Source organism: Argiope bruennichi, chromosome 4 (genome assembly GCF_947563725.1).
Source record: "Argiope bruennichi chromosome 4, qqArgBrue1.1, whole genome shotgun sequence".
In the NCBI taxonomy this organism is placed as follows: Eukaryota; Metazoa; Arthropoda; class Arachnida; order Araneae; family Araneidae; genus Argiope; species Argiope bruennichi.
This window is the reverse complement of record NC_079154.1, coordinates 126,100,851-126,115,673: the sequence shown is the minus strand read 5'-3', so window position 1 is coordinate 126,115,673 and position 14,823 is coordinate 126,100,851. Positions and strand designations below refer to the sequence as shown.

The 14,823-nt window shown below is 26.0% G+C and overlaps 1 protein-coding gene across 2 annotated transcripts; it reads right to left on the bottom strand.

Moving 5' to 3' along the window:
* Positions 1–664: 664 nt before the first annotated feature.
* On the bottom strand, positions 665–12,713 carry LOC129966733 (thymidylate kinase-like). Of its 2 annotated transcripts, none has more exons than XM_056081275.1 (6): positions 12,558–12,713; positions 11,186–11,320; positions 9,731–9,839; positions 6,868–6,958; positions 4,460–4,648; positions 665–1,059 (listed from the first exon to the last, which is right to left on the bottom strand). In XM_056081275.1, exons 2-6 carry the CDS (start codon positions 11,310–11,312, stop codon positions 928–930), a joined length of 648 nt encoding a protein of 215 aa, XP_055937250.1. In that variant the 5' UTR covers positions 11,313–11,320; positions 12,558–12,713; the 3' UTR covers positions 665–927. The 2 variants fall into 2 exon arrangements, with proteins under 2 accessions (XP_055937250.1, XP_055937251.1); XM_056081276.1 differs by having other exon boundaries at positions 12,571–12,674.
* Between the last annotated feature and the right edge of the window lie 2,110 nt (positions 12,714–14,823).

Here is a 14,823-nt window from a genome sequence, read left to right as displayed (position 1 = left end):
TAGTATCTTCAAAAGTATAATCATTGAATATCTGCAAGTTTCATATGATTACTTGTTTTGGAAAGAGTTAAAAATATACTTCCCCAGATTCAATAATCTGTCCTGTTGAGTGTTTTGGAAGATTTTCAGTTTTAACTCGCATATTAACAGATGGTATACAACTATAATTATTCCCATGCTTGAAGTAATAGATTTCCTCTTTCCATTTTTTTATTATATTCTTCTTCTTATAGATTAGTAAATAATAAACAGAGATATTTAAAAGAAAAGTTAGTTTTTTTTTAATAATAATTATTTTATTAGCACCTTTTTTTAAAAATAAAAATAAGTTGTGAATTTCATTATATCATTAAAAAGTTTAGATCAATTTTTCTCAGGACCGTTCAAATCAAACTGAAGCTCATTGTTTTACGCAAATATATTTTCTAAGATTACCATAATTCTATAAATAAAAATTCTTTGAAAAGCTAAAAACGCAATTTAGAATAAAAACTATTGACAAATTTCTTTTTACTGCTAAAAATGACATGCTTCTAGGAAAAAATTATTTAGCCTTTTCAATTGTTGAGTGCATTAAAAATTGATAGCTAGTTTTAATCGATACTTTTTTTTTTCTAAAAATGAATACTTATGTCTCACATAAGTTTCAAAAAAGAAAACTAAGTATAAGAAAGAATTTTTATAACTAAAAAGAGTTAGGGGGAAAAAAATACAACATGAAGTAAACAATGTACAGGAAAAGATGAGGGCATAGGTTTTGTACATACTCCATGCAAATAATGGAACCATATATGCGTTATATATGGAAGATAAAAACAGTGTAAAAAATTAACAAGGTAAAAAAAAATATCTAAAAGAAACTTATGTAAAGCTTCAATATGAATTGAGTATAAAATGCATTTTCATGTCTTAAATTCATAAATAAGATCAGACATAAGTTTCAAAATTATCAGTCCATAGAGTATCACATGTGGAGGTGGAGACATTGTTGATTGTGTCTTTAACAAGCGTCTTGATTTCTTCTTGCACTTCACTTATTTCTCGGTCAGTATTAATAACCTATTAAAGATCAAAATATGATGATAAATTAAAACAAAAAATTTCCAAAATCTAAGTAAGAATGTCTTTAAAATATAACACTTGCTCTAATCTTATTTATTATTCACACAATTTTTTTAAAAATGTCAGTGCTTAAGGATGCTTCATAAATTTTTGATTTTATAAACAAACAAACAACAACAAAAAAAAAATAATAAAAATTGGAATGACAAAACTAATAAAAGTTACATACAAGATCTCAATTTTTTATTGCAACAGCATTGTAACAAAATTAAAGTATTTTAAATAAAAAATAATGGATATCCATGAAAAATGTTTTAAATATTAAGAATTTAATTTTTAATGTTCCGCCATTTTTTAAAATTAGTATAGAATAACCTTATAAAAATATTATATTTCAACATTCTTGTGCTCAATTCATAAATTTTGAAACTCTTAAAAAACTAATTTTAAATTCAGTAGTTTAAAAAAACTGTTGTTTTAATAAACTACTATAGCATAATATTGAAAGAGAACCTGCACCACAGAAATATAAGGGAAAGGCCATTATAAAGGAAAAGTTCAGAATTCACACTTATTCAGGGTTGTGATCTAACGCTTCCAAAAGAATTAAGAAGGGGGAAAATTTATCCCAACCATAACTTTTAAAAATATTTTTGCAAAATCTACAAACATCTATACTCAATATTATTAGCTCCTATTGCTTATTCATGGTTCCATCTGTATTTGTTTCATATGTATATAAAAAAAAGCACAATACATATACTTTTGTATTATACAGAAGTATAATTTTTGAATTCTTTTATTCACTGCCTTGAGAGGCTTACTGGACTCTCAGTCTTGACTAATAATAATTAACTATTACTCAAAAGTTTCCAAATAAACATTTTTAATTTTACTGTTTGGAACATATACAGAGATTGTTGGAATTCCAAATTTAGAACTAGGCAATATATATTTGATCATGGAAGAAAAATAGGCAGTTTTTTTAAGTTGATACTGAAAACTAAGAGATCAATTATTTTAAGAAAAGAATATCTACAATAACATATTTTATATGAAAAAATATTATTAGCTATTTTAAAATATTTTTGATTTCTAATAGTTTTTTTTTTTTTTTAAATCCACACTCATACCCATACTATTAAAGAAACAGTGACATTCATAACAATAATGGTTAGAAAAGGAAAGAAAAAGCTTGAATTATCAATACTACTAAGTAAAAAAGATGCCAAAAATCTAAAACTAGAAGAAAGTGTTGACATAATTTAGAAATTGACTTTAAAGCCAGAGCAATAAAATATATAATTCAATAACCCTAGGTAAAAAAACTGTCAATAAAAAAACACAGATTTCATTGGTGCACTTAAAAAAAATGAAAGTGATAGAATACGAGACAAAATCAACCCAAACTATAAAAGAAATTACAATAATTTGAAAAGAAGTATACAAAGTGATATATAAAGACCAGAAAGATGCTTATATTACAAAATAAAAATATAAGTGAATGTGTCAAAAGAAAGTAATAATAAAATTGGCATAATCACACAAGTGATAGATGTAATACAGGAAAATAATATTTCAGCAACAATAAAAAAAAACTGTTATAAATTACATTTAAATAAATTTTGGGAAATCAATCAAAATTAGAGAAACAATAATTTAGAAATGAAAGTGTAATTGCTGAAAAGATAACTTTTTATATTAATTTTTAAATTAATTTTAAAAAATGTAAAAATCTTCTTGCCCACTCAGGAAGGACGGGTAAATCAACTTTTTAATAGCACAAAAAAAAAAAAAAAAAAAAAAAAAAAAAAAATGCTTTCAACTACTAAAAAACACATATATCAGATTTTGATTCAATTTGCTAAGGGATGCAGAATTGTATTAAGACAAAACAGATTTTCTGCTTATATATATCTTTGCACCATACACTATCTTTTACTAGTGAAACAAGTCAAAAATGAAGCAAGTTTCTTGGATTAAAATAATGTATGGAAAAAGTCATAAATTGAAATGAATTAATTTAACTCATATGTAATAGAGTACAAACTATATCTATATAACAGCATGAATTGCAGAGCTCACTAGAGTTTGGTGCATTCAATTATACAACAATCTTTGAAAAAGAAAAATCCAGATTGTTGATAGCAGTTGTCTGTCTTTAATAGTCGGGCAATTAAGTAAGAAGATAAGGGATCAAACTTTCTAAAACTACTTCCATGAAAATCCAATTTCACCAAATCGCAAGATTTTGTACTACCCAAAAAAACATTTGGCATTTAATTTCATTAAAAGTCGGTAGAATATCATTAAATCAAAATAGTAGCAAAAATATAGATTGATTATCGCTTTTCAAAAATCCTAAATGTATGTAGAATTGAGATGACACATAATTATCTCAAAATAAAGTAATCTTAAGTTATACAACTGGATTTGTGTGCTGTCTCTGTAAGAATCTGTTAATAATTATAGTGGAAGTAGTAAATTTTATAAACAAAATTTTAATCATTGGGATAAAGATATTTAAAGCACCAACACTTAAGCCAAGTGTTGAGACTTCATTTTACCTGTAATATCCCCCACTCCAAAAAAAAGTATCATTTTTACAAAAGCAGAATCCATCGTCTTCTTCAAAATTTATTTACAATATTTCTGAAATATCAGAGCTGAGCAACTTCCTAAATTAAGATTTTCAAGTTTAATCTTCCTAATTTTTGCCATTATAAATTTTGCTCATGTGATTTTGAATTTAGCATCATTAAAATAGTATCACCTTAATCAGGTAAGAGGCTTTAAATTCTAATTATTAATTTATCATATGCTACTTTGCATACAATCGTGCAAATCAATTTTGCATGCCTGCAATTTACTTTGACTACACTACAGAATCTATCATTGTTCATTTTTTTATAATTATGATTTAGATTTTAATCTTATGATTAAACTATCAACTCTTATTAGCAGCAATAGTAAATGTAATAATTCTTTCGTATTGAAAGTTCTTATTTTTAGTATAACATTTCATAATAGTAATTATAAATACAGGAAGAAAAAATATATTACAAGACAACTTGAGAAAATACACTGTTTTTACGATTGGTAAGAAAAAGATTCCTGCACTGAAAAAGATTTTTATTTTTACTATCAATATCTTTGTTTTTATTGCCACATTCTATTTTAAAGGGGTTTTTTTAAAAATTTATTTACCTATTTTATGATAAACAATTTTTGTATTTTGTATAATATTATTTCTAAAGAAATCCAAAGAATGCTACAAAAGAAAAACTGAAATCACATAAAACATGCCAATAAATTAGTAAAACTGCAAATTAAAAACACACTTTAAGCTGGATAAATAAGATGAAAGAAAAAATAGTAACTGCTAGAGTTTTTTTACCTTCCAATTGTCTTCCCTCAAAAGCCCATACACTTTCTTTACTTCATTTTGAAAATCCTCTTTTTCATAGACTTCATCTCCAAACCCACTCCTTTTTGCCATGGCTTCAGGTGGCAAGTCCAAAAATAGGACAAGATCTGGTTTAGGTAAGCCAACATCAGACTGCTTACACCAGGAGAAATTTAATCCCTATTGAATACAAAATCAACTTGTAAACCTCATAACAAATTAATAAATTTGGTAAGATATAAAATAAATACCAATATGCTTATTTCAATGCAAAACATTTTTATGAAACTTTATACACTGGGGTGGATTATGTATTATGGAATTGCAACAGTACAATCTGTTTTTAAGCATAAAAACAACCTCCAATTTACTTATTTTTACACATGATATTCAAATGCATAAAAAAATCTTACAATATTCCCTACAAAGGTGTAAAATTTTAAAAATATACGGAAAAATGGCAAGCTTCATTTACTAATGAAAGATAAGAACAAAATATCTGAATAGCATTGATTTCTACTTTTAAGCATATGCAGCAACTAAACATACTCATTTTGATGATGTGAAGGAAAACAAGGTGCTGCATTTAATAGCAACTTCTATCCCCCATACATATTATAACTGAAACACTCCCATTGTGGTATATATTTTTTATCCTAACACGTGGTGATAAAAAAAATGATGCGAAATCATTGATAACTTAAATGTTAACAATAAAATATTATACTATCCAGTTTTTTTCCTACATAAATATGAAGGAAACATATATATAATTTAACTTTACAGTTCCAGTTGAATAAATCTTCATCAAAGAATAAGGAATGAAAATCCTTTAATATGAGGTTTGATTTTTTAATTAAAATTAGTTGGAAATAATTATTGATTTATAACAATTTATTTGTTAATTTTACCTGTATCAAGTCAAAATTCAATTTTTATTTTTTATTTTTGAGTGCCTAGTAATTAAATTTTCAAAACTAATTAGAAAAAGAAAAACTTCAGATGTGATGAAAGTTATCAGTGTGTGATACAATAAAGGTCATAGAGCCTGCACTGCTATAGCCACAAGTTGCCATTGTTTATACATCAAACTATGCACCGCTATTCATGCATGCAAACTATGCTTTGTTTTAAAAATAAATTGGTCAATTTATAAAAAAAATTTCATCAGGGAAAACGACAAAGTCAGTAAAGAATTAAATCATAAAAAATTAAATGTATCACAATGCGTCATTTTTATTTAATTTGATTTTATCACCCTTTTTGCACAGTTGAAAGTTTTATAAAATGATTACATTTAAAATGTTGATACAACTACATTAATAAGGCAAATTAATGAAAACATTATTTAAATAAACAGAATTTTTTTTGTATAAGGATAACTTTAGCCTTGTGTTAATGCATGAGACACTGTTCTGTATAAAGTTAATGATTCAGAATTCCACCATACACATATACCACCACCATACATCATTCAATCAAATATTTATAAAAATTACAAGTCATAATTTTACAGCATTACAATTATTGAATGAATATTTTATAATTTGATAACATATAGCCACAAAACAAGAAAAAAATACTTATTTGATAGATTGCTATAATTGAATTTATTTGAAAATAATTCCCCACTTCTATTTAATTAAAAAATAAGTATTTTGAATATACCTGAATAGATTTTCAAAAAATATATAAGAATACTTTCTGTTAATAATGTATTTAAAAGATGAAAAAATTATTTGCTTCCCTCTTTAATATATTATCCATCAGGCCATTATCTAAAAAAAATTATCCAATTTAAATATTAAATTCTGAAAACTAGAAAATGCATCAATTTTCTATAATAAACAAATGAAAGTCAATTCAGTTTAAAAATAGCATTGTTATTCAAGCAGCAATGAACTCTATTGATATGTTTCAATACAAAAGAAATTATTGAAATGCTCAAGCAATATGTTAAGATTTTCCATTGCATTTTAAATTATTTGTTTTTATTAAACAAAGTAATAATTTTATTATTACCATTTCAAATAACAAATATTTTTTGGACAAAATTTAGTGTGTTATATTTAAATAATTTAGTCTTAGAAAAATGCCAAAGGAAAATTTTTAAAAACAATACACAAATTTGAATTAATTTTCTATTTAATTGGGGAATTTTCTAGGATAACGAGAGTGAAGCTTACCACATTGTGCAAAATAACATTCAAAATGTTTGAAAGAGTTTAAAAAGTTTTATTTACAAAAATTTCAGAGCAGGAAAAGCCTTTCAAAATGGGGGGGGGGGAATTAACAGTTAAAATTTGTCAGAGGCATTATGATAAATTAAGTTTAAATAAACTGAATAAATTCATACTTCAATAAGACTCTAAAAATTAGATACATTTCCGAACTTGTACCTTTTTGGCATAAGAGAAAGCTACTCCAGAATAAGCATAACGATCCACAATTAAATTCACTCCAGAATTTAAAAGCCTTAGCATTTTAGGTCTGAAAATAGAAATAAATCAAACTTAATACAACTATACATAAATAATATAAAATTTCTAATTATACTGTAAAATACTGTAATTTCAACTGTCTAATACTGATCTGTAAAATCACATGAAAATCAAAAATCTCAAAGAAATCTGTCATTTTTTTTAAAGGGAAAAGAAGTCCCACTTGGAATGCATATAAATTTAAAAAGAGTTACTATGAATCTTTTTTGTCTTTGACATTGGTGATGTGAATATGAAAGAAAAAAATCTTTAAAAGCATTTAAAAAATGAAAACTTTTATCATGTCCATGAAAAATAGAAATAAAAATGTGTTTTAAAAAGAATCCTCTTATTCATCTAACAATGAACACAATAAGAATTAAGTAAAACAATGAAACTACAGATTTTTTTTTTTTTTTTTTTTTTTTGCATGTATATTGGTCATTCTTTGGCTAGATAGATTGCAAAGATAACATAGATGCAAAAGAAGTATTTAACTTATTCACTTAAAATATTGGCTCTTCTGGCTGCTAAGCTATTAACATAGAATGCCTTCAGGTAATATTTCTATTTTTTGAAAAGATTTAAAAATATTAATTTCATGGAAAAATCTACACCAAATTACTGTCCTTGCAAATTAGAATGTGAATATAGTATGAAATAAAAATCCCACTTCAGAGTTTATTCCAAGAAGCACATTTTTTTTTTTTTTAAATCTTAATTTAAACAATGACAAAACAATTTTAATGGTGATTAAATGGAACAAAGAAATTAGTTTGAATTTCATCATAACACTTAAGTCACTGTTACAAATTCCATATCAGATTAAAACAAAAATATTAAATTCAAGAAAAAAATCATATGGAAATGAAATGGGGGAAAAAAATTAACTTTTCAAGGATATCTAACTTTTCTTTTTAAATGTAATACAATGTAAAATTTTTTAATCCAAGATAACATTTTTTAAAAATATAGCTTAAAAAATACTAACAATTTATTTAATTTATTATTAAATAATAATTTAATTAACTTTTAGAACTTTGAAACTTAACAACAATTTTTTCTTATCTTGAGCAACACATATGCCAGATTTTATTTTCAAATATATGCACAAATTTTTCAAAAAGTCTCTTTAAATTTATATACAAATTTATTTCACTGTGAAAAATTTTAGTCTGAAAAATAATTTTAGACATTACTGAATGTTGCCCAAATTAATCAGATTTATACTAGAAAACACAACACACTGTTTCATTTAAGTTTTGAATGCTTTAAAAAAAATGCTTACAGAAAAAAAAATGCTATAGTTCTTTAACACATGCATGCTATTTACAAACCTGTTTTGGAATAATAGCATACAACATACCCTCCGATACTGGTTACACAATCCATCCATTGCACTTACAAATATATTCAATATAACATATTATTGAAAAATAGATACTTCCAAAAATTTTACTTAAAACATTAATCAAAATTATTTAATAGACATTTGTAATTGAACTAAATATATAAGTGAAAGAATTTTACCTTCAAAAAAAACCAATATGATTTTGTTGATCAAATAAACACTGCTAACAATTTTTTTTTTATTAAATAACTAGCAGGTTTATTTAAGTCATTATTCCTCAGCTTAACATCATAGCAAACTCTTAAATGCATTTTGCAAAGAGGAGCAACTCTAGTATTTTTGCATTCATATAGGAACAAGATTCTGCATTTTTTTTTTTTTTTTTTTTAAATCATGCTGAAATTTTTTTCATTAACCACAGCACTGATTTGAGTAAGGATTCCGGAAGAGGGTATTTTCAGTCCATAGTTTCTCACTATATATCCGTAACTCTGTAGCTTCTGCCTAATTTCCGTAGCAACTACAAAAATTCCATAGCTGTTAGAAGGTATGATGCAATCTGTTATTTCACTTTTAAAATTTTGTTTTTCATGTAGTTTCAGAAATAAATAAAAAATTTCTTTCAAATCTATTGTTTAGAAAGTGGAAAAGTAAAACATCTCTTTAAAATTATCAAATTCTAACAATTTTACACAAAATTAAATAAATGAAAAATATTTCATAAAAATCCTATTCAAGTAAATGAACTTTTTGAGGAACCAACGAATTTAATTTAGAAAAAGCCAAAAAATTATTTCACTGCATAGGTAAAATTCACAATAACAGTAAAACAACCTCTTTTTTGAACTGCATTTGCAACACCCACTTTCCACTGTTACACTAAAAATTAAGATTCTGTCTTGAAAATAAATAGAAACTACATTAAAAAATATTAAACATATGTCAATAATTTTGTCTTACTTAAAAAAAAAAAAAAAAAAAAAAGAGAAAGAAAAAAAAAGAGGCTTGATGTTTAATGACTACTTACTACTACTACTTAGCTGCTTTTAAAAATATAATTTCAATGTTAGAGACAGAAAGCCTGAAATCATTAAAATTTCTTTATTGATAAAATCAACAAATTGCAAAAAGTCTTTCTTAGCTATGATATGAAACAAAATTAAAAAAATAATTTAAAACATTTATGAAAAAGAACTTTATATACAGCTATCATATACTAAAATAAAAATGCTTTTAATGAATACAAAGGGCCTGGAAGAGAATTGTATGCACCAGTTTACAGGCTATGAATATTTTATGGTACAGAATTTTAATATATTCTTTTCCTTTTTCCCTACTTTAATAACTGAATGATTCACATCATGCAAATTAACCTTTCAAATGTCTTGAAAGACTTAAAACTTTTTGTATAGATGAAAAGATAGCACATACACTTGTTCCCAGCGATTTGCAGAAAAAAGAAGATGTATTGCATGATCTTCCAGTTCTTCAGCACCAGTTAGATATTTATTTATGACAGAACCAATGGCTGTTGTTCGATCTAAAACAATAAAAAATATATATCTCCATTATAAAGCAACTTTAGAAGAAAAACTTTGCATTTTGTACGTAAGTATCAATCAATTGGATAATCAAAATTGGATTAAAATAACATCCACAGAAATATAATGCACAAGATATTATCTTATTCAATTGTACAATTTTTATTTCTGGCCTATTCATAAATATATAGTTTGAGTTTATTCCATCAAAAATAAATTCACCCAACATTGGAATTTTATATTATCCAAGAATTTATTCTTCATATAAAAACTCATAAATAATTACTTCACACTGTTATTTAGTTTTTGGTCGAAGGATGGCTTAATAGTATGCATGGTTAAAACCTTTTTTTTTTTCCCCCAGTAAGTAAGAAGTACTGATATCTGTAATGAAATGGCAGTAAAAGTTTATAAAATTGATAAATTTCATAGATTTTTACAAGAATATATTAGAATATATACAAAATGAAATCTTGTTAAAATTCTTTGAATTCAACATCATTAGAAATTCATTTCAAAATAATGTTACACTAAACCTAATAATATATTGTATTAGTCATTGATCTATGCAATTCAAAGGAGCAATGCATTGAAATTTAACAATAAACCTTTTTTCATGCCATTAACAAAATGAAAAATCATAAATATAGTAGTAAAGACTCTAAAGAGCAATAAAACTATATATAACGAAGTTGCAGTCATAAAAGTATCTTAAACTATTGGATGTAATGGTGGTGATGATGAAAAAAGTTGAATTTCAAATACTCCTATATTTGTTATAAAATAAAATACTGAATTAAAATCATTATATTATTGCTGAATGTATTATAGTATCTTAAGCATACGAATATTTTTCAATGCATTATTTTTTTATAAAAATAGTTTTGCTCATATATAAATTATTGAATATATTTTCAACAATTTATTTTGAAAAGAAAATATCTCCATTTCCCCCCTTAATTTTTCTACTTTACATATGAGTGAAATATAATGGCACGATAGATTCATATCTTGTTAAGATGATGCATACAAAACCCTCAAAATTTCTAATATGATAATATTTAATGCAAAAGTTATGTTTGCATCATATACCAGAAGTTAATAAAATCTGCACGAGTGGTTAAACAAAATGCTAGAGAAAAATTACCTTTTCGTTTTATAATTGTAAAGAAATAGCTATTTCAAAAATGTTTTTTTCTCTTTGTAATTAAAGATTTATCTCATTTTTAAGACTTCTCTTTAAAGCCGAAATCAAAATATTAAAGAGAAATAAAAATTTAATTATAACTTAAAAAATAAAAATTTACTAATTCATGAAATTAATATTTCGCTAATTTTAACATACCTGGAAATTGCAGTGATTCCACTTTAAGATCCTCAGATTTTAGAGCTTCATAAAGCATTTTAGAATGAGTAGATTTCCCAACCCGGTCACAGCCTTCCAAGACTATTAAAGCTCCTCTTCGTAACATGGCAAAAACTATACGGAATCAATCATTGAAAGATTAATCAATACAATTTACAACTTATGCACAATCTTGCGTCTGATTAAATTTAAAATGAAAAATAAGAATTGTATAAGTAAGAAAAATTAAAAATAGAGTTATTTAATATTTAAGATATTAAAAATGATTTTAGTAATTTTATTAATGTTCACTTCACTAACAAAATCGGAGCATAATTTCCAATTGATTTAATAAGTATTGCGTTTTAACCAGTGTATACAAAAATTAGATAAAAATTTTTACTTCATAAATTCTTCCATTATAATTGAAAACATGTATTTAATATCAAGATAAATTTACAATATTTGATAACCAGCTTGCATATTGTAAATGGCTAATCATAACTTTACAAGTAATCCTAATGTTATCAGGAAATAATTTTGAAACTATTTAGATTCTTAATTAACAAATGCAAAAAAGTATGAGAATATTTAAAATACAACAGACAAAAGTCTTATAGTGTGACAATTTTACACATTTTATATTAGGTATTAAACACTTAAATTTTAAGAGTAGTGGCAAAAACATGACTTTTCCTAAAACCCGTTATTAAAAAAATAACTGCAAATTAATTTCATTTCATAATGTTTTACAATTATATGGGAATTTTATAACTACAGTTCAAAATATAATTTTAAAAAATGATACTCATTTAAGAGGGAAAGAGTTCTTATTTACATCATTCACATTTATTTTTTCTAATTTATATAAATACATTTAAATATGAAAAAGGTAAGCATACATTTATTTAAAAACTTTTTACCAAGCTAAATGATTACATGGAACTATCTGTAAATTCTTTATCAAAATAATGGTATATTTGTTTAATTAATTAAGTGAAACAAAAAATATATTTTTTTAACGAAAATTTGAACAAATGATTTCAAATGATATATTTTTCATAATGGAGAGTGGAATATATTATGAAAAATTAATATATCCGTTTTTGTATTTCTGCAAAAATACAGAGTATATAATGGACGATTTCATGCACCACTAATGAAATCTAACAATATGTTCTAAACTGAAAAAATTTGCAAATTTTAAATCTATGTATTTAAAGGAAACAAAGGATGCATTGTAAACAAACAAAAGAAAAAAAAAAGAGTAAATTGACAATCCTATTGCATTCATTAAAATGCCACGAAGTTTGTTCGGAGGTTCATTTAATGATACAGGACGAAACTTGTGCATTTTTAATAACTAATTCACCTTATGCTTTTACCGGCAGCTGACAGTATTCACAAATATAAGATCTTCGGCTTTCGCGGCTTTTCCGAAATGAAAACACTCCCAACACCACCCAGCGACAATTCTGCCACTAATTGAAAGTGCCATATTGATTTCAGAAATAAGTGATGTTTGATTTTCTAGCCAAATTTGGATTTAAGAATTTGGGCACATCTAATCTTATTTTTCCATTTATTAAACTATGAAATTGCAATTCTAAAACGTACAGAAGATTTTATTCCATAGATTGAGAATTCGCAACATTAGAAGACATAACCGAACGGAAATCTCCGAGGACATCTTGCTAAACTTCACCACCAATAGATTAGAGATGCATAATCCACGATTTTTTGAATAAAAAATATTTTTGCTATTGTTATTTTTACATATTTTTTCCAAATAACTATTATTTTAATCACATTTTTAATTTAAAATTATTATATTAGTATTGATAATATTGTTTAATCATAATTAATATTTCATTTATTAATTTAAGTAAAGTGGTATTTACTTAATTTATCTATTTGAGCTAAAGATTTAATTTGATTTTTTCAAAGGCATTTATTTATTGGAGTAAAGTATTTTTTGAAAAAATTAAAATAAAAAAGTGTCATTTCTTTAAAATTTTCACTTTAGTTCTATATTCTCTCAATAGATGGCGTCAACAGAATGAATGCCAATAGAAGATCACATTACAGGCAAATTAGAAATTTTCTTTCTTGGGTTCTGGTATTGTCAAGTGCGATATAAGAAATCTTCTCAGCAAAGGAATGACGTCACTCCACTTAGACAATGTGCAGAGCATTAAATCTATACGATAGAGTCAGCCATGGTTAGCTTTTTCAGTATATAAAATTCATACTCATATTCATTACATATTGATCAAGTAAATGTAACAATTTTCGATAAAAGAGTAAATTACCTAAATTATAAAAAATGAACTCAATCTTCGTTCATGTTTGCCATTAATATTCCTTATGTTATCGCCTTTTCCGTGTTAAAGTCGGTAATCATTTTTCAAATCCTTTTATTCAACAGGAGGGTGTTCCTCAAGGGTGCGTGTTAAGTGACACCTTGTTTATTCTTCATTTTAGTCAAATTCTTAGAGATCTAACGGCAACTGTTAGTGGTACCCTATATGTGGACGATTTACAAATATCCTGTCATGGGTTGGATATGTCTTTGATTGAGAGACAGTTACAAGCCGCTATTAATAAACTTGTAGCTTGATGCGATTTGAATGGTCACACACTTTCTCCCGAAAAAAGTTGTTGCGTTCATTTCTGCAGACAGCGAAGTCTTCAACTAGATCCTGTAATCTATATCAATAATATAGCTATCCATGTTGTTGAAGAGACGCGCTTTTTAGGAGTTATTTTTGATCGAACACTCACTTTCCTTCCGCATGTCCTTCTCTTGCGGAAGAGATGTGAAAGAGCGCTCAATATTCTCAGAGTTCTTTCAAACACATCTTGGGAACGGATCGCGTTTCATTGCTTCGCATTTATCAAGCACTAATACTGTCACGCATTGACTATGGTTGTGAGGTTTATGGCTTTTCTCGACCAAGTATTTTGCGGAAACTTGATACATTACACCACTCTGCATTGTAGATTTGTTCCGGAGCATTTAGGACTTCTCCTGTACAAAGTTTATATGTCATATGTCATCAATTACCTCTACACCCAGTTCGAAATATCACTGTGCTTATCAGTCTTCGTATACTTTATAGTGCTCGTCCACATAATATCCTTCCCTTTCATGAGAGGATTAAAACTGATATTCAATCTTTGAACCTGGAGAATATTGAAGCGTATCCAGTTAATCTTTTATTTCTTCCACCTTGGGGTCATGCTGACTTTTCATATTTTAATCCGTTTTTAAATTTTGATAAAGCTACTACTCCTTATCATCAGCATCGATTTTCGGCCTATACACAGATTTACACTGACGGATCAAAATCGATATAAACTGTTGGATGCGGTGTTGTTTTCCCAACAGTAACGTATAGTTACCGCCTGTACAATTCGTGTTCTGTTTTAACTTCTGAATTATTTGCAATTTTATTGGCCCTTGAAAAAATTTCTCTTTCTGAAGAGCGCCTTTATTGCATTTATTCAGATAGCATGAGCGCCTTAGAGACATTGTGTCATTTTACAAAATGCCAACATCCTGTTGCAATCGATATTCATTGTCGCTTAAAAACCCTTCAAACAAAGGGATTCGGCATACTTTTCTGCTTGATACC